Raw genomic sequence first — 26,633 nt, forward strand, 5'->3', positions numbered from 1 at the left:
CTGAGCTTAGACATAATGATTAGTACAGGTTAGTAGCCCTGGAAACTCAGGAAGGAGGGGAAGCTGAGCAGCAGAGCTCAGTGTGTTTAGCCAGACACCAAATGCAGCTGTCTGTCTCTGTAATGAATAATAGCCCTTTTTTGGAGTACAAGTCAATCCCACCTTATTCTCTTCTTTTTACCTTTTTTCCTGGTGGGTTCTTTTTTTTTTTTTAATGGAGTTTTTGTGTGTGTGTGTGTGTGTGTTTTTGTTTTGTTTTGGGTTTTTTGGGTTTGTTTTTTTCTTTCTTTTTTTTTTTTTTTTTTAAAGGTAATTCCACTACTTGGCTCAGTATACATTTTTTTAAATTAAAAATTCTCCCCTTGCTCAGGGGAAAAAAAAAATCCATCATGTAAAAGTTCCCCATGGAGAAGAACCTGCTACTTTTACGTTCCAAGAACAGGATTTTTGATTTCTTTTCAGATTCAGCTTGACGTATCTTTTTCATAAAGAAGTGGTCATAGCACAAATGTAAGTCTTTAAAATAAATAAAATTTAGAGATGACCAAAAGGAGGAAGAATGCTGTTTGCTTCTCAGGCACTGCCTTTTGTTTTGATATCTTCAGCCCCTGCTACATAAACTCCCAGCTGTTCCCAACAGTTTAATTCCTTTTTATGGAATGCAGCTGTGAGGTAGGGACTTCTTTTTTAATTAGTGCTGTAACCATCCATCATGCAAGTCTTAAGGAGTGTTTCTACTTGGATGTTTTCATATTTGGATGATCCTGTGCAAGTTTGGATAAAACTTTGAAAAAGCGTTGGAGTAAGAAAAGACAGTTTTATGTTGTGACTGCTCTGAATGTTGCTGTCTTTTATGTTTTGGCCTGTAATGCCTCTCCGTTTTTCCTAAGTAGGGATTAAAATTAGAAAATAGTAGCTCTGCAGAGCCTCAGAAACTTTCAGCAGTTATCTGAATTAAGTGGGACATGCAGGATCCCAGTTTTTCTGAGTTCCTTCTGTTCGAGCTTTTTCTATAATACTGTTGAAGTGCTGGGTACGTAATATTTTCATGATCTGTTATCCAGCTTTTTGCTTGTGGTGTGGAGACATTAGGTGCAGGGAAAAAGTGTACCTTCATATGATGGCACATATGATGTGTACCTTCATATGATGGCACAGAGTATCTCAGCTGTTCTTCATTAAATAAGGTGAGTGGATTGGAGTAGAACTGAGACTCTCAGGTGGTTTTGTCTGGGTTAGGTTTTTTTCAAAATAATGGAAGAGCTAATGTTGATAACACAGGGATGTTTTCCTTACTGCTGAGCAGGGCTTACACAGATCCACGGCTTTTTCTGCCTCCCACCCCACTGCCCCAGTGAAGAGAGTGGGGGTACACAAGGAGTTGGGGGGACACAGCTGGGACAGCCAACCCCAGCTGACCCAACATATATCCCATAACATATGGAATGATGTTCAGCATGTGAAATGGGAAGAAGGAAGGAAGGAGGGGGTGTTTGGAGTGATGGCATTTGTCTTCCCAAGTTACAATTGTGTGATGGTGCCCGGATTTCCTGGAGATGGCACAACACCTGCCTGCCCATGGGAAGTAGTGAATGAATTCCTTGTTTTGCTTGTGTGTGCAGTTTTTGCTTTACTCACTAAATTGTCTTCATCTCAAACCACAAGTGTTCTTACTTTCATCCTTTCAATCTTCTCCATCCCACTTGGGGTGAGTGAAGGAGCAGCCTCTGAGTGGTGATTAGTTACCAGCCAGGGTTAAACCACAGCAGACTAACAGCCAGAAACATGGGAGGTAGGACACAAGTTGCCTGGGAGGAAGCTGGTTTCAGGCTGTTAAGAAAATTTTTGGAGCATTTTGAAGAAGTCTTCCTACTGATTTGCCCTGCTTTGGATAGCTGAAGTCAGAAAGCTGGAAAAGACAAAGGACAAGAAAGAAAGGAAAAGTGTTTCTTGCTGACCTCTCACAAAACAGAGAATGTTGAGAACTAAAAACATGGACAGAGCCTACAGGGTTCAGCTCTGTAACCAGGTAAGTTCCTGCTGCTTATTTGGTTTTATTTCCTCATAGTTTCCTCTATTTAGTCTCCTGAACAAAGAGTTAAACACAGAAGACAATACTCAAAAGTCAAGATGAGTCCCTGTTAGGAGAAACTTGAACAGACAGGGATATCTGTATTGAGGAAAAGCAGTATATATATGTGGACACAAATAATTCCATGGAGCTGAATGTGTTTTGAAATCTCTGCTTTGGCTTTTAAGTGCTGGAAATCAGATAATCCTCCCTGAGTGGAGATAACTATTAAATCATTTAAGAGGATCTGGTAAGCGTTTAAAAGGTTTGTTGAAAGCTAAGAGAGGTAGTCATGTTTACCTGTATGGATAAAAACAATGCATGTTTTATCATATCCTGTATCATAATCATGGGCCCGATCTTTTCATGCTTGCTAACCTGGTATTGCTTTGTGTTTTATTAACCACTTTGTTAAAGCCATTTTCTGTGAAATCACTTCTCTTGCTACTGCAGCTGTTGTCCTTTATTATCTTAAGACAACTATAGTTGTCTTTTTTTAGCCTCTAAACAATACAGGTGTGAGTATTGTTGTTTGAAGGCAATAAATCAGTGTAGAGGTGTCTGAAATCGATATGGATCTTGGTGTGCCTATCTCCTTGATTTTTCCTTTGTCTTGTCCCACGCTAAACCTTTGATGGACACCTTGGAAGTTAGCTGTGTTTTGGTGCTCTCTTTAGTAATTGCTGCTGGTTTGTTCTGTGGAGCACACTGTAGCCCTTAGTGTGCTCTTGAGAGTTGTGATTCATGGCCATGAACTGGCAGTCACCTTTTTCTGGATGCTTGCCTAGATACACAGCATAACTCTACCATCACCAGCCACGGTGGAGCAGTATATTTTTTACATGCATCATCTCGCGGTTCATTTTCTTAAATACATTGGTGATTCTTTGCAGGAGGGAAGGGAAAATGGCTCTTATTTTCCTCTGGTCCTCTCTGTCCTTGACTTAACTCAGTCAAGAGTGACACTCTTGCCTTGTTGTCCTTCAGGGGATGTTTTCTGTTCTCTAAGCTCCCCTCACTGACTTCTATATTCTGGATGACTTTCCTTGTTTTTTTGAACTCTGCAAATTGCTTTTTGTCATCCTCAGGATGTGCTGTCCCTGTGCCGCTGCATGTCAGGTTGTCTGTGTGTCTTCACCTGCTGGGAGCTGCTGAGGCAGAGGGCTCTGGTTCCCCACTTTTGCTCAGTTTAATTGAGGGGGCTGACAGGTGGCTCCTGTTTCATCCAGCCCACCTGTAGGAGCTGGTTCAGCTGGGAGGGCTGTGTCCCCTGGGGTGTATGGTGAACTGTTTCTCGTGAGGCAGGGGTGAAGGAGAGGCAGGCTCCTGATCAAAGCCTGTTGCCAACACAAAAGTGACTCCAAGGAGATTGACAGTGTAAGCATCCACTGGGCTTGATGTGGTTACAGAGCTGAGCAGGTCTATTGTAGGGAATGGACAAAATGGGTGCAGTTTTTATGTGGGTTTGATTAATGCCTTGTAGTTAAAAATTATCCTCAGTGTATGTTGTTAATTGATCTTGTGTGACCAAAGTAATCAAAAGTAATGTCAAACAAACCCCCAAATTTTACAAACAGTTCAAAATTCTGGAATTTGATTCAATCATCTTTAAGGAATGTTGAGACTCTTTTATTCTAATGCGTGCAGATTGATAATTTCTTCTTAAGAACTGGTTTTTGATTTCCCCTTTTCATCCTGCTGCTAAGGCATGAATTGAAAAATCTGTATGTTCTCTTCATGATCCTGCCAGCTCATCTGAGACTCTAAATCTAAAGCTCAGAGGAGGCTGCTGTAGTTTAATTTTGAAGAAGTAAGCACTGTCACTTGCTCCTGATTGTAGACAGGAGGTAAGATATCTCATAGCAATGATAAAAACCTGCCATTCATTGTGTACTATAGTAAATAGAAAATGAGCTATAATGATATGACGGGCTTTCTTTCCTCAAGGAGTTTGGTTTATGTGGAGCAATCACATGCTTAGACGTGCTGGGAAGAGCACAATTTGCCTTTGTAAAGCATACTCTGATTTTCCTGTTGCAGCTTTCCCCCAGTGTCCCTGTAATGTGTAAAACCATGCTTTTCTAGAAAGAAAAATGGTATGCATAACTTTCCCTTCCCCTTTCTCCTAATATAACTTTGAACTTCTTGGTCTGCTGTTCCTTTAGATTACTGAGCTGAGCTTAGAACAAGCAGGAGAATGACACTTGATGTGTACAATGCTCTAGTAACACTTCAGTATTTTTTTGGAGCGCTTGGTTCTTGGCAGGAGAACAGGGTCTGTCTCATCTCTGAGCCCTTCACTTCTGCCTTCTGTTGATACTTAGGGTTTGGTAATCCTGAGTGTTTTCAGATACGCGTGTGGAGACTGAAAGATGGCTGCTGTCCCATCAGATATTTCTCCAAGTTTGCGGACCAGTCTCCTCAAGTCAAAATCACCATAGGCCATAGTGTTGGCAACAGCACTATTTGGAAACTGGATCCAAGCATGGCTTCATTTTGAATGTGATTTGGCCGATGGTTTGACTACAATTTTCAAACCTCTCAAACACAGCTTGATCCTTCTGTCTGCTGGATTTGGGCCATGCTGTTTTCTCAAGCAGCGCAGAAAGAAGCTACCTTGATCTGCATGCTCTGGAGACTCAGAAGTCCAGGAACAAGGTTTTCATCTGGTGCTAAGAGAGCAGTTCAGTAAACACTCTTTCATGAGGTAGCTTTTAATTGTGGTGTGGGGTTTCCTTGTACCCCTACTGCTAATGATTGATGTGGCTCTAATTCAGAATACATTCTGGGCACTGGGGCTGTTCAGTTTTCTGACCCACTGTGTCTTTCAGGAATCACATCATGGCCTCAGGTGTCCCTGTGATTTCCCCAGGCCACAGGAGCAAGTTTAAACAGATAAAGTTTCAAATTCAATCTTTGGTTGAATTTGATCTTACACTGATAGAAAGCAGCTTACAACCAAAATATAAAACCACTATTTTCTCTAGAAATTGACCATCTTTGAAAAGATTCCTGGGAAAGCACTGGGATATCTTAATGTTGGCAGGGGCACATACAGCAGTTTGAGCTGTCACCTTGAGGTGGGAACCTCGAGTTTAGGATGTCGCAGCAGCCCTCTTATTAGATGGTAAAAATGAGCCAAGGCACAGAGTTCTTGTTAAACACAGCACAAAAAGGGTCCTGCCTTATTCCCCTTCACAGCTCAGTGATCTTAACTCCAACCATTCACTGGCTCTGGCTGCAGCAAGCTCCTACTGTAGGTTTCCCTTGCAGTCTCTGACTGCTGCTTATTTCCTGCTAAACTCTGACTGCAGGCTTTTACCCAGCTAGACTGTGGCTGCAGGTTCCAACAACAGGCTCTGGCTGCAGACCCAGACTGACCTCACAGCAGTGAGTCTCTCCCCAGGATCCTGCTTCATGTGCCTTGAAGTCCCTCCTCCATGATAATCCTCCCCTCACCAGCTCACCCCCTCTTTTATCTCACTCATCCTTATACATCTGTCATACAGCTGTTACTCTTGGGGTGAGGCTGTATTGGTTAATTAACACAGCTGTTACTTACCAAGAGTGAGGTCACCTGTATTCCCTCCTACATGGGGACCCTGATTTGGTATTGCGTACTTTGGGTAAGGGGCCACCCGTTCCCTCACAGGATCTGCTGGCACCATACAAACCCGAGATTAATCCATGTTGTGAGTAACCAAAAGAAGAAACAGAGAAAGAGCTATATGTATATGGTGGCAAGGAAAGGTTCACAGCCAGGTTTTCTTAGCATCACCTAAGAGAGTACAGGAAATGCCCATTTCTGTGCCAGCAGCAGTGGGTGGATGAGCTGGCAGACCTGGAACTTCACAGCTGAATGTGCTTGGAGGCTGGTCTTGCATATGAGCATTTTGTTGGATAAAATGGGGGGAAAGCATCACCTGACCCACACTGAGTGATCTTGTTTGGTGTTTATTTTCACTGTTGTTTCAGGGTTGTCTGGGTGCTCTTGCACTGTTCCTTTGATAGTAAAGTGGATGAAAGGATATGCAGAATACATGGGCCTTCCTCTGTTTTTCTCCATGTTCTGGTCACCTCTTGTGTTTTGCAAAACATGACTGTGTCTCCCTGTGTTGGTAATTACCATGGCCTGACACAGGTGGGATATACAACAAGCCCAGTCAAAATTCATTCTCTCTACAATTGTATCTGGAATGCCTGAAAAATGTGACCATGGCCTTTCACATAAACAGGAAACAGCCCTTGTAAGGGACTGAGTGTAGCTGAAAGCCTACCCCAACTAACACTGGTAGTCATGTCCATCTGGGAACCTTTCAGTGCCACCCAAGTTTGGGAAATGTGGTTGTGACTGGCTTCCACATGCAGGATGAATGGCGGGTACCAGATGTTGCCTTACACATTTAACTCTTTTTCTCTAGATTCCCTCTGAGACACAAATGTTCTATGTGCAGCACTTGTGGGTGGAAGCCTGCACATGTGAAGGTTTTGGTGTTTGCACAAGAACAGAGCTGGAGCTGCACCACTGGAAACAGGGTCGAAGTTTCTCTGGTCATCTGAAGTTTCTGATGACAGTAAGCAGTGAAAAACAGTGAGGTAGCAAATTAAATATGCAGTTGTCAGAGGTGGAATGCAGTGTGCTTCTAAGTGCTGGCTAGTATGTCTGTGAAAGCTGGCCTTACTTCCTCAAAAAGAATGCCATGGAGTGTAACAATAGACTGATGATATCCTCTTTGGGCACATGTAATAATTAGACACTCTTAATTTCCATATTTTCAAACGTATGGGCTATGGATTATATCCTGTGTCTGGTTTTAGTTTTTCAAATGCAGAACCAGGAGGCTCCTTGTGAAGTTCCTGCCTCTCAGTACTTGTAGCCTTCTCCTTCTTGCCACAGCCTTTCTTCCTCTGTGCTTACAGAAGTTTGGAGAGCACAGTAAAAGGCCTGCTTACTGAAAAAAAATAGAGTATGAGTTCATGTGATACCATGAGAAGATACTTAGTGTGTACCTGGAAAAGAAAACAGTTGTAGGGGGGATATTTTAATTTCTGTTGTTGGGCATTTCTTAAGTAGCCTGTGTATTTTTTGTGGGTTTTTTTAGAAATGTAGCTTCCAGACTACAAGTCCGAGATGGTTAGCCTGGTATTGCTGGTTTGTTACTAAGGCACAAATTATAGAATTGGAAAGAATTTAAAATTCCCTTTTCTGGAGAAGGTAAATTCTGTAAGATAATATTCCTGCTTTTAAGAAATACTTTTGGTTGGGGTTTTGGGTTTTGTTTTTTTCCTGGAAAGCGGGATGAAAACAGGTGAGAAATTTAAGTCCTCATATCTGCAGAGGGGGAGTACAGGGATCTGCTTCACTTTCTTACCTGCTACCTCCCTGAAATGAATTATTCTTCTGTAGTTTTATGGGAGGAAAGGGAAAAATCTGAAGGGACTTGCTCCATGTAATTTCCCTCTGGCTAAAGCTGACCCAGCCACAGGGAGAGATCTCACAATGGAACAGATGCTGTGTTCTTCAGATGAATTATGAATTTCAGCCTCTGAAAAGATCCCTCTAAAGCCAAAGGGCTGTGAGGGGAGGGAAAATGACTTTGAAAAATTAAAACATCACTTTGTGTGCATAAAGATTTGTGAGAAATTCTTTCAGAAATGCTGCATTGGGAGCATATTTGAGCCTTGTGCATGTTATGCACATGCAGAAGTGTAGTAAGTGCTGGTCAGGTGATGGGCTGGCTGCATCCTGCATCCTTTCAGTGGTGTGTGGGATGGTCAGAAGGGCTTTGTGTAGGATTAAAGTCAAATTTAGAAGGCATTTTGTAGCTTCCCTACATTCCCTGTTTCACTTATTAATTTTGTTTGTAGTTTGAATGTTTATTCTGCTATTTGGTTAAAATCTGCCTTGCTACAAAATGAGTTTGCTTTATAGTTATGAATTATGTCGATGTATTTTACATTGCCTTTTGCACTTGCCTGTAGTGATTGGCACTCCACTAGAAATGCAGCGGGGTCCCATCATATTTTTCTGGGAGTCTTGAGGCATTCATCATTTCATGATGCTTTCATAAGGCTCTTGTGAGAATGAGCAATGATTCTACGAAAAAGTTGGCCTAATCTCAGGACTCTTACACAACTGAGCTAAAAATTTTACATTTTATATCTCCTGGAAATTGATCATGTGGAATGTCTAGATTAGTGCTCAGAAAAGATTAATTAATCTAATTCACGAAGATTATCCCCTTGGATTAAACTTGTTGTTGTTGTTGCCCTTTCTTTTTTCTGACTGTTTCTCTGATACTTTTTGACACTAAAACTCCTGAAGTCGTGTTTGGTATGTATTCACTCTTCTTTTTAAAATAAGAGTCAAAACATTTATCCAAGAAGCATCTGAGAGTTACTGTTTAAAAAGTTGAAAAATTGCCTTAAAGGGAGGAAGCAAAAGTTGGGTGGGGGTTTTTTGTTTGTTTGTTTGTTTTTAATTTACTCTCATTTCAGTGGAACAAAATGCATGTGCTGTCATCTTTTTCTTAGATCATAAGGAACAAAAAAGAGTTTTCTTTTACAGGTCAGACTTTAAAATGTGGTCTTTGTTATTTAGAATGTATTAATTAAGAAAGTATGTGGTTAGATAACTGGCATTAGGTCTGCATTTTTAGTCTTCTTCCAGAAAAGCTGACCAAAGGGTTTTCAGAAGTAACCTTTGCTGAATTACTTGTTGCCCTGCTGTCTGAGCCTCTGGGACACTGCAGTCAGCAGTAACTAATGCTGGAGTGTTTGTGTGCTTGGTGGCAGAATCAAGTGAGGAACCTGCCTGCTCACCAAGTTTTGTTCTAAAACATCTCGGTAAATAAAATGTGCTTTAAAATCAATGGAAAGGGTCAAACCTGGTTTTGAAGCATGTATAGATAGCTACTCTGAGGAAGAAGAGTTCAGTTCCTTTTCTCTGCTTTGCAGGGAATAGTACAAAAAACAGCAGGCTTAAACTACAGAGAATAAAATTGAGTCTAATATTGGGAGCAGGGGCAAGAAATTCGTGTCAGTTAAGATATTAAACACTAACAAGTTATCTGGATAGGTTTTGGAGAGTTGGTCATTGGAGACTGTCAATGACAGGTTAGAAAAATGGATATTGGGAATAGCAAAGGTCTTCTTGATGCTTTCTTGGATGCTTTCCTGCTGTGTGCTGAGAGAGTTTAGGGCTTGGTCTGAACTTTGAAGAACTGAATTCTGTCAGAGATTTTGAGGATGCCTTTGTCACCTGAATATATTTTCATACCTACTGAGACACAGTGATTTAATATAAAGCAGGCAAAGCTATTTTCCCCCTCTTCTCCTTGTTCCATATGCCTGTGTAGTCAAAGATGAGTTGCAGCTAAAAATATATATTGATTTGGACAGCTATCCTAGTAACAAACTCACTTTCTGCTCAGGAGTGTGTTCTGTGTGAGCATTTAACCATCTCTGGGAATGCTGGAGTACGAATGCCTCATGCAAGACCATCTGGAAAAGAGCTTTTCCTGAAGCTTATCAATATTCCTAAGAGGAACCTACACAGTCTTTGCTCTCAGGGCAGCGAGCCTGAAGAAGCAGTGACAGCTATAATGGCAGGGCACTAGTGACTTTGGAGAAGTGTTGCTTGTGTAATTGGAAATGATACAAACACTGTCATTAAAACAGATTGTTGATGCCACCTTTACTCTTTTCATAGGCTTAGTTACAAGAATGGGTTCACTCTAAGGAGATGATACCAGAATTTTTATGCTTTCCACAACTAGATGGGTGGGTAGCATGAGACTTTAACATATGAAATGTTGTTTTTCCAGAACACCAGTTAAAGGAATTATGGATTTGAATGACTACTTTTCCTTCACTGGAACAGGAGCGCTGGTAAGGTGAAATGTCATTGGCGTGTGATTCTGAAACTTGGAGTAAGAGCTGAGAGCTCTGACTTGAGCTCCAATTTTCTTGCTTTTTTTTTTTTTTTTTTTATTTGATTTGGTGTTAGCAAAAAATTCTTTATAGCTCAGTGTTTGGTATAAAATATAAGAAGACAAAATCAATATCCCTTCCTTTCAAGAAAGACCTCGTTCTGCAAGTAACTGCTGTTTTAATCCTTTGAGTTTCTAGTAATTATTTTTTGTTTAGAGTAAGTACATACAAGAAGTCAGCAGCAGAAAGGGTTGGTTATGGGGAGAGATTGCCCAGGAGGGAGGCCTCCTGTATATTTATATTTTTAATGCAACACTAGCAATTTTTTGCTTATTCCATCCTTTTAGATTAATTTTAAAAACTAATGGGCTGTAGGCCTTCTGTCAGACCTCCACTCTCGGTGACTGCACTCTCATTGACACACTCAGCATCTGCTCTAGTATCTGTCTTGCTTCACGAGAAGAAAGCAGCACCAGGGATATGTTCTCTTGGAATAAATGGCAAACAGGGACAAGGGATGGGGGGGGGTGGGGGGGGGGGGGGTGTAACACAGAGTTGTATTCAAGAGTTCCTATGTTCATTTTTTAACGTTTCATCCACCAACCATTTGAGTAGTCTGCCTCTGGCTGAGCAAGACACAGCATTCCTGGAAGTTCCTAGATGTGAAGTATTCCTGGAAGTTTCCTTCCAGAAATGGCAGAAAGCCTGAGTCTAGGCCAGACTAGAGACACGCACATAGATACAGAACTAGAAATTTTGGACAGACCTAGATACAGTTTTTGGCATCTGACTGCTGCTGTTTATTTCCACAGCACTGTGGGAAGGACCATCTAACATGTCTGATAGATTAGCTTAACTCAAACAGCTGGGTTTTTAATGCTGAGAAAATGAAATGGAATAGTTGATCAGAAAAAAACCAAACCCTCAGTCTATCCCCTTCCATATTTAAAATTGCAAGGCATCAAATAAATGCAGCTGAATCTGCTCTGAAAAGGATGAAGGATGCTGATAACCACAAGCCATCTTAGCTGTGAGTACTGCAGATTTCTTTTGTTCATTTTAATCAATAAAACAAAATCCTTTAATTATTATTGCATTAATGCAACAAGGCAACTATTCATATGTTTCATATAAAGTTTTCTGTTTGTTTCCCACACTGATACTCTGAGCAGGTATCTTAACACGGCAGCAGAATTGTGGTTGAAATGTATGCTTTGTATTTTGTTTCTGCTTCAGGTGGGGAAATAAGATGACATTTCTAAATAAGCCTTATGTTACACAGAGGTCCCTGACTTGCTGCAGTGACCAGAGACAGAACAACAGCAAAATCCTGCTGGGAAGTCAGAAACTTGCTGTAAGGGACTCCTAAACAGGGTTACAGCCACTTGCTGCTGGTGTTCTGTGAATAATTCTCCAAACTGAGATGGAACCCGTGCTTGCAGAGAGGATTTCGTGTTTTACACGCTGAAGCCTCCTGAAAGGCACTCTCAGTAAATGTTCAGCGCGTTGACATTCCTCAGGTAGTTCAATCCTGCCGTGGCCAGACAGAGCAGATTTACGATGCTGATGGTGAATCGAATTCCCGTGTGCTCGGAATCCATCCCGGCTGTGTGACCCAACCACAGAGCGCTAGCTTCCCCTTCTGGCCAGAAGAGGGAAAGGAAGCCTCGTGGTGAGAGTCACGGGAATGACTTCTCAGTTTTATTCCTCTGCACTAAAGATAAACACAAATTTGCAGATAACAAATGAATGGCTAACTTCCAGTGGGGGGGGGGGGGGGGAATTCCCGGCGGAACAGCTTTAATTCTTGCAACATCATATAATGATATTTTGAGATGGGGATGCTTCTTGAATGTAGAATTCTTTTCTGAACACGGACTTAATTGGGAAAGCAATTAGATGAAAATACCAACTTCTGAGCAAAACTATTCCAAATTTCCCTTCTGGACCTTTATAAGCTGGTCCTCAAAATAAATATTTTACTTTTTTTCATATACTCTGTGCTAATTTTCCCCATGTAACTGCATTAGTTACGATTTGTTGTTTGGACATTGGAGTTTTTTGCTTTCCTTTTTGCCTTATTTAAGGATTCTTCTTTCATCTTAATGCTGTGGTACAATATTTTCTACCATTAGGCTAAGCTTTGTAAATATAGGGTGTACTTACATGAGGTGTTTGTTTACTTTGTGGTGTAAAGCAGTGACACACAGTATGATCCAAAAGGCTTTTTAACAAGCCCTTTCTGAGTCAGTCAGCCTTTTAGAATGCTGTTATGCTGTATTTCTGAGTGGGTTGATCATACAACATTGAATCTTAGCAGAATCTTCCCTTTTTGTCCTTTTCATGCCCATCTGCTGCAGGCAGCTGCCTGGAAAAATGGGACATTCAGCTCGCACACAATTTTGGATTGTAAGACCAGAGTCTTGCTTTTGTGGGCATGTTGGAGAGTAAGCAAACAAATTCCTACACAACAGGGACTTCCAGCATGCTAAACAGTACCTCATGTTTAAGGTGCTTGGGAGGCCTGCCAGAAAGAGCCTTCCCTGTTCACACCACAGGTTTGGTCCCAGCTGGAAACACTTATTCTTCCTGCATCTCACTCTTGAATCCTATCAGATTTACCATGGCCTTGGTCTTCATCTTGGCTGTGTCATCTTGGAACAGAGAATGGCTTGATATGTTCTGCTGCAATGTTATGTTCCTCTGGATAATTCTCCCCACTATCTCACTTCTACCAATTGTGCTTTTCATGTGCTACTGAGGCACTCAACGTGGGACAAAGAACTCTGAGCACCAGTGCTGCTGGAGATACAGGGAGAAACACCTGAATGTATGAGAGATTTATGCTTTCACTCTCAATGTTCAAATTGTCTGCAATGGTAAATTGAGTTATGCATTCATCATTGATTCCTTGCCCCAGTGTATACTTCACCTTGTGAACTACAGTATTCACTTTTTGGTGTGGAAGATTGTGCTCACTTCAAACTGACTTAATAAACCTTTAACAGCCTGCGCTGGAGGGAAGGAGGATTGTATTTGGTCACTTGAAAGTCTCAGTCCTGCGCTCAGGACTGAGGTTTTGGCAACTACAGAACTTAGAAACTGCAGCCAATCAGGCCTTTCCTTAAGCAAAAAGTAGCTGGGAATGAGAGTGTCTCAGCAAGGTCAGGTGTCAGTTAGTATTATATTTTTTATGTTTACTAATATGCTTGCTATGGTTTCATTGCTGCATTGAAAAAAAACAGGAGGCAATTAATGATTTCCTTTTCAGCTGTGCAATAATGAACTACATGAGAAATATTTTGATATCATGAGTCATTGGTGGCCATGGAGAAAAACATACTCTTTAAGCCAACCTTTTAAATGCTTTTTTACTTGAAAGAAAAAGAAATAATATTTTACTGGCAAGTGACTTGCTCTTCCAGGCTCATAGTTTTAACGATGAACCAGTCTTGGAGAACATTATTTAACTGGCTTTTACAACCAGTAGTAGTATATGAATAACGTTTAGGGGCTTTCCCTATATAATAAATGTCTTACTTTCCTTTTTTTTTTTTTTTTTTTTTTTTTTTTTTTTTTTTTTTTTTTAAAAAAAAAAAAAAAACAACCAAAAACAAACAGATAAGATGGTTGCTTTTTATGAGAAAAGATGGTTTTATCTGTCCCCTTTAAAAAATCATTTCACATCAGGCAGTTAAAAAACCTGTGCATAAGCAGTAGAAAACTTTCCTGTAACAGCTGATGTAATTTCTCACTAACGTGCAATCACTGCTCAGTTCATACCTACAAGGAAATATTGAAGTCGCTGCTCTAAGGTTTTGAGACGAAACTTCAGCTCCCTCATTTATAAAAATGTTACATAAATACAAACCATAGTTATTTAGGATCATTTTTCCTTCTGCTTTTTTCAGATGCTCTCTTGTAGGTCTCAGCCAAAGCTCAAAGAGCAAATTTCTTTTTCCAGGCCTTTGAGCTCCAGCAGCCCTGACACCACCAGGTATAGCCACAGAGTTGTCCCCTCTGTGTAGGTGGCTGACCCTGGGAAGCTGTGGAAAGGCTGTTTTCTCCACACCTAGCCAGGCAGCCGTCCTGCTGCTCCGTCCTGGCCTTTGTAGAAGAACCTTGGGATGCCCACAGTCAGCAAACACCTGTTGATGTGGCACTTGCAGAGCTTTTGGGGAGATGGACTTCTTTTTCTGGTATTTTCTTGCCTGAGTCACAATTGCAGATCTGAGGCCTGAGCTTGATTTGCATTTCAACAGGCAAACTTTCAGCTATGAATATGCTTTCTAGTGATTTTTTTTTTCAGATATCTAATAATCTTTTAATATAAGGCAGGAGGTACGTTTTGTCTAGAGTGCTAAGACTGTCCTTGAAAAGCTTAGCCTTTCTTCTTGAAAGGAAGGCTGTAATCAGCAGTTACCTTGCTTCGTGTCTTGCTGTGAAGAGGAGGTTGGATCGAGCTTCTCCGCTTCTGTGAAAACTGAAATGAATTGAGGTGTGCCTTCTGAAATAAAGAGCAAATGGTCCTTCAATCACCACTGCAGTTTCAGTTTGTAACCGTGGCAGGGACCATGGTTTTGTATTGGCCTTTATAGCACACTGCTGTAAAGAAATATCTGTGGCTATATTAAATATCATTGTATTAATTATGAGCACAAAGATTACTTTGAGGCTCCTTAAAGAGGAGGTGAACGGAGCAAGGAAATCAGTGTTGCCAGAGGAAGAAAGAATGAACTAATCCAACTAAAACTGCAAGGGGAAGCCAGCTAGAATGTAAATTTGCATGGTTGAATTTGGCAGATTCTAATGTTAATACTATTCCTGCTGTGAGAAGTTACAGAAGGGTCTTTTTCTATTCTTGATCTGGATTCAGCTGTATATTTTGCCTGAATATCTGTGCCTCCCTGCACCTTTAGCTCGTGGCACAGTATTTATAACACTTTACAGGATGTTTGATTTACTATTGGCTCAGAAGGAAGACTGCTATTTCATGAGTTACCAGCAGTACCCTTTTCTTCAACACTGGGATAAATTCAGAGCAAGGGGGTTAAAACAGATACTTTTCTTAAATCTTGGACAAATTTGCAGACTGTGATAGAATAACTATGGGGTGCACATTTTTATTCTTCTGACACCCTTGGGGAAAAGAAGCAAAGGGAACACAGGATATGAGTTAATTTTTTAATAAAACAATCCCAAATCCACAAACACACTCCCCCCACCCCAAATTTGAAAGATAATTTTTAATAAAATGGAGAAACAGAGCCTGATGTATAATGCTAACAAATCACCCACCTGAATAGCTCAGCAACAATGTTAAGTAAATTAATGATGAATGGATAAAGAATACAGAAGCCAAGAGAAATCTGTATTGGAGATCAGAAAGCACAAGTTTATTGGGCTGTGTGTAATAACCAAAAACTCCACTCTTCAGTTGCTTACATTAAAAGATGATAAGAGAAGCACAAGAACACTGTGTAGTATGGCAGGATGTAGATTAAGAAGAGTCTAGATATGAACCAGCCTCTAAGGGAGGGAGTATTTTGCCTATTTTGGATGAGGTTAAAGAAAATCAGAGGTGGTAGAGAAGCACATAGTTCTAGGAGACCCGTATGTAATTTCTAATATATGAAAGACTATTGAAAGAAAGGGTGTACATAATTGACAAGGCCATAGGAAGCCTTCCTCTCACATCTGGTATTTGAGACTATGACCTGTGAAAAGCCAACTTGTTGAATAACAGAGCTGGGGGCAAAGGGGAACAAAAAAGAGGATGAGCTGAGCAATTTGGAGTTCCAGACCTCACCAGTGTGCGAAGTCCTGAAAACATCTTCCTGCAAGAACTGACTCTAAAGCACATTTATGCGTGTTTGTGGTCATATCAGATTGGCAGTACAGCTGATGGGCTGTATAAAAAAAGAGCAGCAGTTTTGTTCTGAACTGCTGAGTGCACACTTTAATCTCCTATTATTCCAGTCCACAAGGTTATCATAGAGAACTGAACAATCCCCTCTCCTCTTCAGCACTGATGAAATCCTCAATTTTGCACGCCTGTTCATCGAGGTCACTGACAAAAGTATTCAAAGTTGGGAGAACACAAAGGGGATAAACTGAATGATCAATTAAGCAGTAGTAGAATTTTTGTTGTTGTTGTTTCTGCTGTTATTAAAATAATAGTGGGGATGTGCTACCTAGGTGTAAGCACAGCACTTGAAACAGTGAGCCTTAGAAAGCTTGTTAATGAAGAGATTACAGTGATTCATGCTAACTCTGGTGAATAAAGATCTACTTATACAGAAAGATCTCACAAGGCTGTTTTGAAATGGAACTTCTTGTCTCTTTCTGCTGTGGTGGCTTCATCCCGTGCTCATAGGGACACAAAATTGCATATTTTCTTAGCCCTGAAGCATTCAGTTCTCTGTGTATCATCATCTTCTGGACCAGAATAACAGCAGTGAGATTAAATTGTGCATTCAGCAGTTCAGAACAAACCTTCTGCTATTTAATAGTCTGCAATTTTCACTGTCCATGTGATGACACTGTGAAAGTCTTTGCAGGACATTGCAAGGGACTGGGAACAGCTCAGCCAGTGAATTCTGTACATTTACATTTATGGGAAATAGATCTGTGTACTTTAACAAGAAGACACGCACAAAAAGGGTGGTGAGATGAATGGAGAAATCATAGGAGTTTAAAAAAAAAATAATTAAGGAACCAAAACAAACTGCCTCACGAGAAACCAACATTCCACGACAGGAGACATTAAGAGGATGTTTATTAGGGCTGGAAATAAATGTGATTTAACAAGCATATGTGGGGATTTAAGCTTTTTTTCTCCCTGCCTGGTGTATGAAGCCAAGTGGGAGGACTAGTAAATCGCCACGAACAGATTCAAAGTGGGCACATCTAAATCAGGAGAGAGATTATGATCTGACACATCCTTTACTGTAAGGCCGGCGGGGGGAGACTGTGACTCCACGGCCATGGAAGTTTGCGTGCTCAGGGAATGGCCAGACCTGAGCCTTGAGGCCTTGCACCCCTGGCTCCGGGGGGCCCGGGGATGGCGCCGTAGCTCCCTGCCCCTCGGCACCCCCCTGTCGGCCCCGCTCGCCCCTCTCCCAGCGGGACAGCGGGTTCCGGCTCGTCCTGAGGGCGTCACTTCCCGGGGCGGAGCGGGCGGCTCCGGTAGGTGCCGGGATGGCGGGGCGCTGCGGGGAGCGGGGCTTCTCCCGTGCCCTCAGCTCCGCAGCGGGAGCGGGGCCGGGGCCGCCCGGGCGCCGGGGGAGACTCCAGCGCCTCCTGTTTGTTTCCAAATGTTCTTGTGTCTGAACTACCCCCCCACCTCTCCCTTTTTTTTCCCCTCTCTTTCCGATGGAAATATGTGTAAATATGCCGTCATCACGAGTAGTTGTTAAAAACAGCCTTAAAGTAGCCCGTCAGACTAGAATACACCGCCGTTTCCATAAGCGTAAGGATTGATTGTCCCTGGATTTGTGGTGTGCTGCGTGTGCTCTCAGAGGCTTATTTGAAAGTACCTTTTTGGATATATTCTTTTATGAAGTGTGATAATAAAGAGATGCTGTGCTTTTGATTCTCTAACTTGTTTCTATTTTGTCTGTTTAATGAGAGAAGGGGCCGGTCATTTTTTTATTCAAGGCAGTGCAGGTGCAGATGAAATAAAAGCTGATGATCACTGGTGTACATAAATTTAACTTGGGAGTACTTACAAGTGCTTTTAAGAGTAAAAATGTTTTTCCCTCTCTTCAGGGTGTCTGCGAACAGACATGAGGATGAAGATCCCCTCTTTGCTGCTGCGATTCCCTCGATGGTATTTCTCCAGAAGAACTTACTTGGTGACCTTCCGCTTCGCTTGCCGAGCAGATTCCCTGGGCGTTGGATCTCTGGGGCCAGCGCACCGCTGCCATACAGCATGGATTTGTTCATCAAATGGTTTGAGGAGAGAGCTGTGCCAGCAAGCAGCCCCTGAGCAGCAAGTCGAGGGACTTTGTGACCGGGAGCAGAGACTTGTAGACAGGCTTTACCAAGGGCTAATCCAGGGTCATAGAGCCTGTTTAGCCGAGGCCATTACACTTATAGAATCGACTCAGAGTAGGAAGAAGAAAGTAGCCCAGGTGCTCCTTCAGAAGGTATTATCCTACCACAGGGAACAAGAAAAGTTAAATCAAGGAAAGCCACTTGCCTTTAGAGTGGGTTAGTCCTTTTATGTCTTGCCTAGTAGTTGCTTACGTGTAATTACTGTCCTCACCTTTTATTATCACTGTTGTTTGTTGTCTGTGGTCTTGGATTGCTTTATTTTTTTAAGGTTTATAACCAATCTAGATTACTTCTGTTGTCCAGTGGAATTATGGTTTGAGATGAAAAATGCTTTTGAAAATGCTTTTGGAATTATCGTTGCCTCTTGGGAGTGTGTTATTCAGGGTGGGTTTTGTAACCATTATAAGGTGAAACATTACTTAGTTTGTGGATTGATGCAGATGTAATCTACACTTAGGGAAAGATGTAGTCAAGCAGGCCTGGTCTTTTCCCAGAGGAGTTTTTTTCTTGAACACTTCCTGAATCCCTTTTTTAGTCTACAGAAAGAAAAATGTGCACCTTCCTGTTGTGTGGCCCTCTGTTAAGCAGCCTGCTTTTCAGCTGAAGGAGATTTAAACCTTCTTCTCTTGGAAGCTGTAAAATATTTTTCCCTGACAAAGAGATGGACTGCTAACATGTGTCATGCCCAGCTGTCATCTCTCCTGTCTGTACAACGGTAGTAAGAACAAGAACTGGGGCGTGGGAGTGAGAAAAGTTTGGTGCTAATCTTAGTTTGTGAGCTTTGACATGCAAATAAATGGCCTCATTTTTTTTGAAAGAACAGCTCTTCAAGGTAAAGGCTTGCTTTTCCTTTTGGAGTGTTTCTTTTATAGCAGATCTGAAAAATCCAGTTCTAATATATAACATTTTGAAAGTTCTGAAGGATGAGTCATACAGTGTAAGTAATTTTATTTGGAGGGGAGAAAATAGATGTGGATAAACCCAATGTTATGTTGGTGGCATTAGGGTGAGGGGTGCTGAAGTGCTGCTGTGTTGCCAAACTCCTATTTTGTTTTGGAATAGCTTTTTTTTGCTTTTGTTGTGATGCTGTATTAAAGTATAAGTTGTTATCAACTTGATGGTATTCATGAGATGTATTATTTGACTAACAAGATGGGTTTTTTTCTTCCTAATGTGATTACTTAGGGTTGTCTGGTCCTCCTGGTGCTGGAAAATCAACCTTCATAGAATGCTTTGGGAAAATGCTTACGGAAAGAAAACATAAAGTGTCTGTGTTGGCTGTAGACCCTTCCTCTAGTACAAGTGGTGGTGAGTGTGAATTAAAGTTTGAGTCAAGTTCCTAATACCTTGTCAACTACAGAAGTATCTCTTTGGGCCAAGTGTAAGAAAGTTTGGTGCCTAACAGTAAATTATAAAACAAATCAAGTTTTCATTTTTTTTTTTTCTATGTGACACAAAATTGGGAAACAGGTCTCAGTGTTGTAATTCTTTCAGATTTCCTCTTTTCTAGTGTTCAAATGTTGCCTTACATTTTTTTTTCCTAAATTTGAATTTTTTTTGAAGTTGTACGGGATTACTGATGACAAGCTGTGACCTGCAACTCTCCAGTAAAAAATTGTAGGGAAATTACAAACTGACCATGCCTGATTCGTTTTATCTCTGACACAAATAATTTTGATCTTTTCATAAGGGGCAGCTGCCAGGCAGCATCATTAATTTTTCGAGCTTCTGTTCTCTTAAAGTTGTGCTACTATTTATAAAGAATTACCTGGAGCATTGCAATGATGTGGAGCTAAGACAGAGTGTGTTCTTGAATGCATGCCTTCAGGATGCATCAGTAGGATAGCAAAATGTGACAGCAAGAGTGCAGTAGTGGGAAGAACTGAGCATCTCTCATCTTTTGGAGTGTGCATCGAGCGCGCAGATCTCGCTGAATCTGATTTGCAGTTTGTTTGAGTAGAAGGAAGGTAGGGACACGTGTCAGCTCTCCTAAAACAAAACATCCAGCATCAAGGCGTGTCAGAATCATAATGCAGAGATTTGTCCCTTTGGGCAGGAACAGACAAGAATCAGCTATGTGGTCTGATGTGTATAGGCTGCAAAAAGCCATTCAGGAGTTGTAGAATTCTTTCTGAACTAGCACAGATTTTTCTTATTTGGTAACAGTAAGGTCTGCCTGTCAGGCCATCCCAGCTTTTAAGTAAAAGAACCAAGCAGTAGCTTCCTAGTCCTCAGCTAAGTCTTGAGCAACTATGACTGGGATATTCTTATTTGACTGACTATACAAGAGATCTGTCTTTCCTTACTGATATTTTGGTGGTGTGGGGGGAGGAGGGGGAGTTTGGCTGTGTTACACTTCTGAAATAATTTAACATTAAGGTTCCCTGCTGGGTGATAAAACACGGATGACTGAGTTGGCGAGAGACATGAATGCGTACATCAGGCCATCTCCAACCAGTGGGACACTGGGAGGTGTCACCAGGACCACAAATGAAGCCATTCTGCTCTGTGAAGGAGGAGGCTACGATGTTGTTCTTGTGGAAACAGTAGGTATGTGCTTAGGGTTTGCTTTGATTGTCCTGCTGTGATATGAAAATAAGGCGTGCTAGTAATTGCATACTTCCTGCCTTGATTTTGCTCATGTTTTCCTGTATGGTCACTGGCTGAACATGAAGGCTGATTCTGTCTTATTTTCTAGTCCTGTATTTCTGTTCCTATATCTGTTCCTGTTTTACGAAACTGTTGTGTTTCCTGTTGTCTTTGTTTTGTTAGTGGGATTTGTTTGTGGGGCAGTGCTGGGATCTGCCATGATTACTGTCATTAATGTGACTGAAAGTTGGTAGTGAGTGGTAAATTCTGAATTTAATTTTTTTAGGTGTGGGCCAGTCAGAATTTGCTGTGGCTGATATGGTTGATATGTTCATATTACTGCTACCACCTGCAGGTGGAGATGAATTACAGGTATTATTCAGTTCCTCTTATTGGTTACTACCTGGGGCTCGAAAGAGAAACTTTAATTCAGCATGCAATATCTGCTGAAAGTCCATATCAATAGTGTTTTGTCCATTATACTGTTATTATTAACTATTTTCAGTGTAGTCCACTTACTGCACAGTTAAAATCCCTTTTTGATTTTTAAAAGTATTAGGGTGTAAATTTTTGATACTCTGTGGTTTAACTTTGACACGTTTACTAGTTATATACCTTTCTGGGGAGAAAACTGGAAACCACCAAAGCATTTTGACCTGCTTTCTGTGATGAATCAGCATGTCACAGTCCCTCTAGGGGCTCCTGATTTGGGTACCTGTTGCATTTAGGGCATCAAACGGGGCATCATTGAGATGGCAGACCTGGTTGCTATCAATAAGGCTGATGGTGATTTAGTTGTGCCTGCCCGGAGGATCCAGGCTGAGTACGTCAGTGCTATGAAGCTGCTTCGCAAGCGTTCAAAGATTTGGAGGCCAAAGGTTTGTGGATGTCCCTGTGTTTTGTGGGGCTCTTTGGGTCTGGTTTGGTTTTGTTTGGGTTTTGGTGATGTGTTTGGGTGGGTTTTTTTTATTTCTTCCCTCCCCAGAAAATGCGCTGAACAAGTTAAGATTGGTATCTTCTCATCTAGCTGTCCTGGTCTCCCTGGGCTCTTTGTAAAAATTGCAGTTGGTTGTTTAGTCTCTGTGCTGGAGAGGTGATTGCTGCTGTCTGTGCTTCACCTCTGATCTCAAGGTGTGCCCCGTGAAACACTGCAAAGCCAGTCCTCCTCCCCAGGGCTCCTGCCCTGAGCTACAGTCTCTGCGCTAGCAGAGCTATTGCTGACATCAGGAGTGGTGCAAACTTTACTTGCTTTTTGTAAACTGCATATCTAAAGATGTCCCTTAGTCTGCTTCTCCCTCCTTTATGCCTCTGAAGCCTATGATTGTCTTTGTTCATCACTAGTATACGTGTTTCCTTTATTGTTTTAATTTTTTTTTTTGTTTCTCACATAAGGAAAATGCCTAGGTAGCTGGAATTGTCATCCTGTGGGCCTTCAGTTTTAATGCTGTATTTTATCTACTGAAAAGTTTGGTGGATTTTTAAGGAGAAGATTCAGCACTAGTTTTTAATACTTGTATATAGAATAAGCGCACACACACACAGACTCTCACTTCCTTTATAAATAAACCATCTGTAAAGGACGTTTGTTCTACCTTGGTATTAAAATTGACCCATTAAGCTGGGTTTAAGTCAGCTGGGCTGCCTGAGTAATCGCCTTTCTTTTGTAAGTGTGGAAAAGGAGAGAAGCTTTTTCAAAAAATACCAGGCTGTTCAATTTGAAAGATTGTGTTGGATGTCTGAAATATTATTGGCAAAATTAATTCCCAGTCTGGAAAGCAAAGGCAGAAAAAAAAAAAAAATAGTCAAAATGCCTCGTTTCTGGCATATTTTAAGTGCAAAAGAGTAGCTACCAGAATATGCATTTAACTCTACATTTAAGTAAAAGAGCAATAATGTACCTTTCAGCTGAAGGACTTACTAAAAATTATTCTCATAACAAGCAGATGGACAAACATCTCAAATAGTATGGATCTAAGGGTCTGTTCGTAGTTAGTAGTAACCCAAATTTGGGGGGGGGGGCAGGTGCGGGGGGAAGGCACAGAAATGCTCAGAGCCTCGTGAAGCAAGTAGTGAAGGAAGCCTCCCTCACCCATTTCTCAATTCCCATACAATCTACCCGATCCAATAATGGAAGCCTCAGGGCCAGCAGCTGCCTCGGCTTTAACAGTTCCTCTGGACCCACCAGGTAATGCGCATCTCTGCCAAAACCGGCGAGGGGATCTCGGATATGTGGGATAAAATGACCGAGTTCCGCGAGCTCATGCTCACCAGCGGCGAGCTGGTTGCCAAACGACGGAAACAGCAGAAAGTGTGGATGTGGAACCTCATCCAGGAAAACATGCTGGAGCATTTCCGGAGTCACTTGGCAGTCAAGGATAAGATCCCGCTTCTGGAAGAAAAGGTTCTTAGAGGAGTCTTGTCTCCTGGGCTGGCAGCGGACCTGCTGCTGAAGGCATTCAAAGATGGTCTCTAAGCACTGTTTCCTGCTCTGTTCTTGTTAAGTGCTTTATGTAAACGTGGACATTAAATACACTTTTCCTATGTGTGGGTTCAGATGTTTTACTGCAGCAGACAGGAACAGAATCCAGTACTCTGCAAAAGAATTCTGTTGGATTCTGTATGTGCTGCGATCGTGACAAATCCAAACACTGGCTGAGAGATTACTGCACACTGTGTTGGAAAAAAATGAATTTCCAAATCCTCTATTTGTACATGCCATAGATCTGTTGATAAAAAACGGGTATCCATGTGAAAGGAATGGGTTTGGGAGGGCAGGAGAGTGAGGTTTGTCGTGGTGCAGGGTTTGATGCTGGTTGTGGGGTCATCTCAGAGCAGTTGACGCTGCAGCGTTCCACTCTAATACAGCAGCAGCTGTTGCCAGAATGGATTGCATTTTCTTTCCTCACCTTGAGTGACAGCAAGAGCATTGGACTGCCTGACAGCACCAGACCACAGCCTTAGTTTTAAATAAATTGTATGCATATAAATAGAACATAGTGGTGTTTGGTCCCTCTTTGTAAGCTGTAGTTAGTTATTACACGCTGTACAGTAGGGGAAGGGAATTTTAACCATCCTGGTTTCAAAATAGATGTTTCGTTAAAAAACAAAATGTAGTTAGATATTTTACATGCAGCCATCAGATGGAACAAATGTTACCCATGATGTTTTAATAGCAAATGCCTTTATACTAGAATAATTTATCTCTAAAAGTAATGGTTTTGTTGTTTTTTGATCTGATGTTTTTTGGACTTGAACAAAATGGCCAAGTGTGTTTGGTATTTTTTCTTTATCTTTTGCAGAAGACAGGACTACTTTGAATGAAAAGCACTTTTATTTTTTATTTTCCCTTGAGAAAAATCTGGAGGAAACATTTTCCTGATCCATGATCTAGAAAGCAGAGCTCATGTGGTACCTACTAAATGTAAAGGATAAAGTGTAAAAGTGCTGATTTTTGGAGACCTGACAGTAAAACCAGTAAAATAGGAGAATTTGTGAGCCTGTTGATGCTTAGATAAATTAATTTTTAAAGAAATATATTGGACATGATGATTTTCACAGTTTTGATGTTCTGGATGTGTACATAAAAGGTATGGTGACTTTAGCTCAGTTTCACCTGTTTGGCTTCTGGCAACCCAATTCCAGTATAGCAGTGAATTGGGTTACTTAAATCCTCTTTTTACCTTCATGATGTTTGCTTCCATTTTGTTTTTTCCCTCTCACAATAATTTTTTCTTTCCTTTCCCCTTGTCCCAGTTGTCGTAGCAGTTTTGCCTGCTAGGCACTGTTTGCAGTGAAACTCTACAGAAGGACACTGTGGTGTTTTGGGGGCCATGCAGCTGAGGCATTTCTTGGGTAAGAAAGTTTGCACTGGGATAGCTGGTGTTAGTGGTTTCCACCACCTAAACTGTCAGAATTTCTGAGCCATGGCCACTTACTGCTGTTTCTTAATCCTTAATTCCTGTTTCTTTGGGATTGCTGCAATCAGTTACAGAGAAGCAGCTGAAGGAATGTACGGGGTGGCAGAGACACGGTGACTTTGTTATGACCGTTGTGAGAGGAATGCAGTGTTTACAGTTTCTTTTTCATTTAAACAACCTCTATTGAATATGACAAAGAGCGCCCCAAACCAAAAGCAGCATCTTGTGTCCTTTGAGTCCTTTCAGCTTTAAATACTGACTGTATTTTATGGTACCTTGTAGAAGGAATGACAGGTGGGAAATGAATTAACGGGAGCAGCAGCATTTTAACTGGTGTGTTCTCAACTTTTTGATAGTCCCTTTGTTTTCGGTGACAGTTTTTGAGGTGACCTCATTTGTGTTTATCTGTTAGATCAAACCCTTATGGTCATTACTTCTTCTTCTGTCATCAGGGACTGCTGTTTTCCTTCTCTGTTATACATGAGCTGCCAAGGCAGTGAAACAGAACCTGCAGCTTTGTTTAAATGACACCTGCTCAAGCAGAATATGTTTTATGGCTTCTTCAGTATTTGTTTTCTGGATACAGGTCTGCTGATCCACTCAAGCCATGGGCTATCATTATTTTCTCATTTTGTTGCTTCTTTTATAGTACTGTTAATTTACAAATGAACTCTTAGCAGAAGTGCAGTGGGTTAAGCAGGTTCTTTGAACTGCATTTTCCTCTTAAAGCAGAGCATTAAATCAAAATCTGATTTGCCTTCTTTAGGTGTTCAGTTATGCCTAATGCTTCAGTTTTGTTATTCAGTGATTCCCCTACCAAACTTAAAAGCTGCCCTGTGCAAACTGAACTGACCCTTCCATGTGGTAATGAAGCAGTTTATTTTACAGTCTGTAAAATTTTGCTGTAATGTGTTTTGGAGTCAACTGCTGTTCAATTAATTGTGCAGTTTTGCCCATGTTCTCCTGGGCTGGGCAGTTGCATTGTCTTCAGAAGGACTGCAGAGCTTCAGCTGGTCAGCTACAACTCCCTAAACAATCACTGTGTCCCAAGACAGGGAAGAGCCTTTCTGGCACATCAGTTTTAGCTCTGTGGGATTAACTTGGCTAAAATGCAGTAAAATATTGTTATTCAAGTAAACAGGCTTCTGAAAAAAGATAGTAAACAAATCTGTTGAGTAGGATGTTGACATATTCATAGTTTCTGGAGTTGTCAAGCTGCTCTCATGTTAACACTTAAATCCACAGCTACTGCTGAATACTATGGGAGAATAATATAACTTCATGAGAAGCCAATAGCAAGATGAAGTTTGTAGCTGGAGGTATGACAAACTGTTAGACAAATGAGTATGGGAGGTAAGGAATAATCTGTTTGGGTACACAAAGTCATTTCCTACAAAGTCTTGCAGTTGTCTGTAAGTGTGAAACTTTTCCCCAGGTCCCTGTGTAATAGATGTTGCTGGTGTTTCACAGCTGGAAAAAACAAGGGTGGTGAGATCAAGTGATTTACCCAGAACTCTGAAACAGGTCAGAGAGTGTAAGGGTTACAGTTCAGTAGTCTTTACTCTGAGCCCCACGTATATTTACAGCCACGTTACTTAAGGTTGAAAAAATGCTCTTAGCAAGTTCATGCTCTTAGTGTGACTTATTCCTTTCATATCTAATCTCTCTGTTTTCAGTGACAGGACCCAGTGACCCCTTCTTGACTACTGTTCTGTTGTAATGTCCTGCTTTAAGTAATAAAAAACTTTCCTTTGATATCTAATCTGCCCTTGCCTTCAGTAAATGCATTACTTCCTGTTGTGCATGCTGCTGCAGCCTCTGTGTTCTCCCCACATATATTGTTTATTTGTGAAATCTGCAATGCCTTGGCTGTTTGAGATTTAGGGGCAGGGGAGTTGAGTAAAGCTAAAGAATACAAAGGAACTTATTTATTTAAACTGTATGCACTTCCCTTCCTAAAGTTTCCTTTTGTAGTGTGGCAAGATTCAATTACTGACTTGCTCTGTCCTGGTGCAAACATCCTTATTTCCCCTTTATTTTCCTTTCTCCGAGTGCTCTGTTGCTCC

At 41.3% G+C, this 26,633-nt stretch overlaps 1 protein-coding gene across 4 annotated transcripts; it reads left to right on the forward strand.

Annotated features, from left to right (window-relative positions):
• On the forward strand, window positions 1–26,570 carry MMAA (metabolism of cobalamin associated A). 4 transcript variants are annotated; one of them, XM_040063634.2, is made up of 9 exons: window positions 1,277–2,029; window positions 9,898–9,961; window positions 10,962–11,033; window positions 17,774–18,217; window positions 19,247–19,369; window positions 20,441–20,611; window positions 20,937–21,022; window positions 21,379–21,528; window positions 22,836–26,570. In XM_040063634.2, exons 3-9 carry the CDS (start codon window positions 11,006–11,008, stop codon window positions 23,121–23,123), a joined length of 1,290 nt encoding a protein of 429 aa, XP_039919568.1. In that variant the 5' UTR covers window positions 1,277–2,029; window positions 9,898–9,961; window positions 10,962–11,005; the 3' UTR covers window positions 23,124–26,570. The 4 variants fall into 4 exon arrangements, with proteins under 4 accessions (XP_039919569.1, XP_039919568.1, XP_039919570.1 ...); XM_040063635.2 differs by lacking the exons at window positions 1,277–2,029; window positions 9,898–9,961; window positions 10,962–11,033 and adding an exon at window positions 1–28; XM_040063636.2 differs by lacking the exons at window positions 1,277–2,029; window positions 9,898–9,961; window positions 10,962–11,033 and adding an exon at window positions 17,170–17,191 and having other exon boundaries at window positions 22,836–26,569.
• The last annotated feature ends 63 nt before the right edge of the window (window positions 26,571–26,633 follow it).

This window comes from Hirundo rustica, chromosome 5 (assembly GCF_015227805.2).
Source record: "Hirundo rustica isolate bHirRus1 chromosome 5, bHirRus1.pri.v3, whole genome shotgun sequence".
Taxonomy (NCBI): domain Eukaryota; kingdom Metazoa; phylum Chordata; class Aves; order Passeriformes; family Hirundinidae; genus Hirundo; species Hirundo rustica.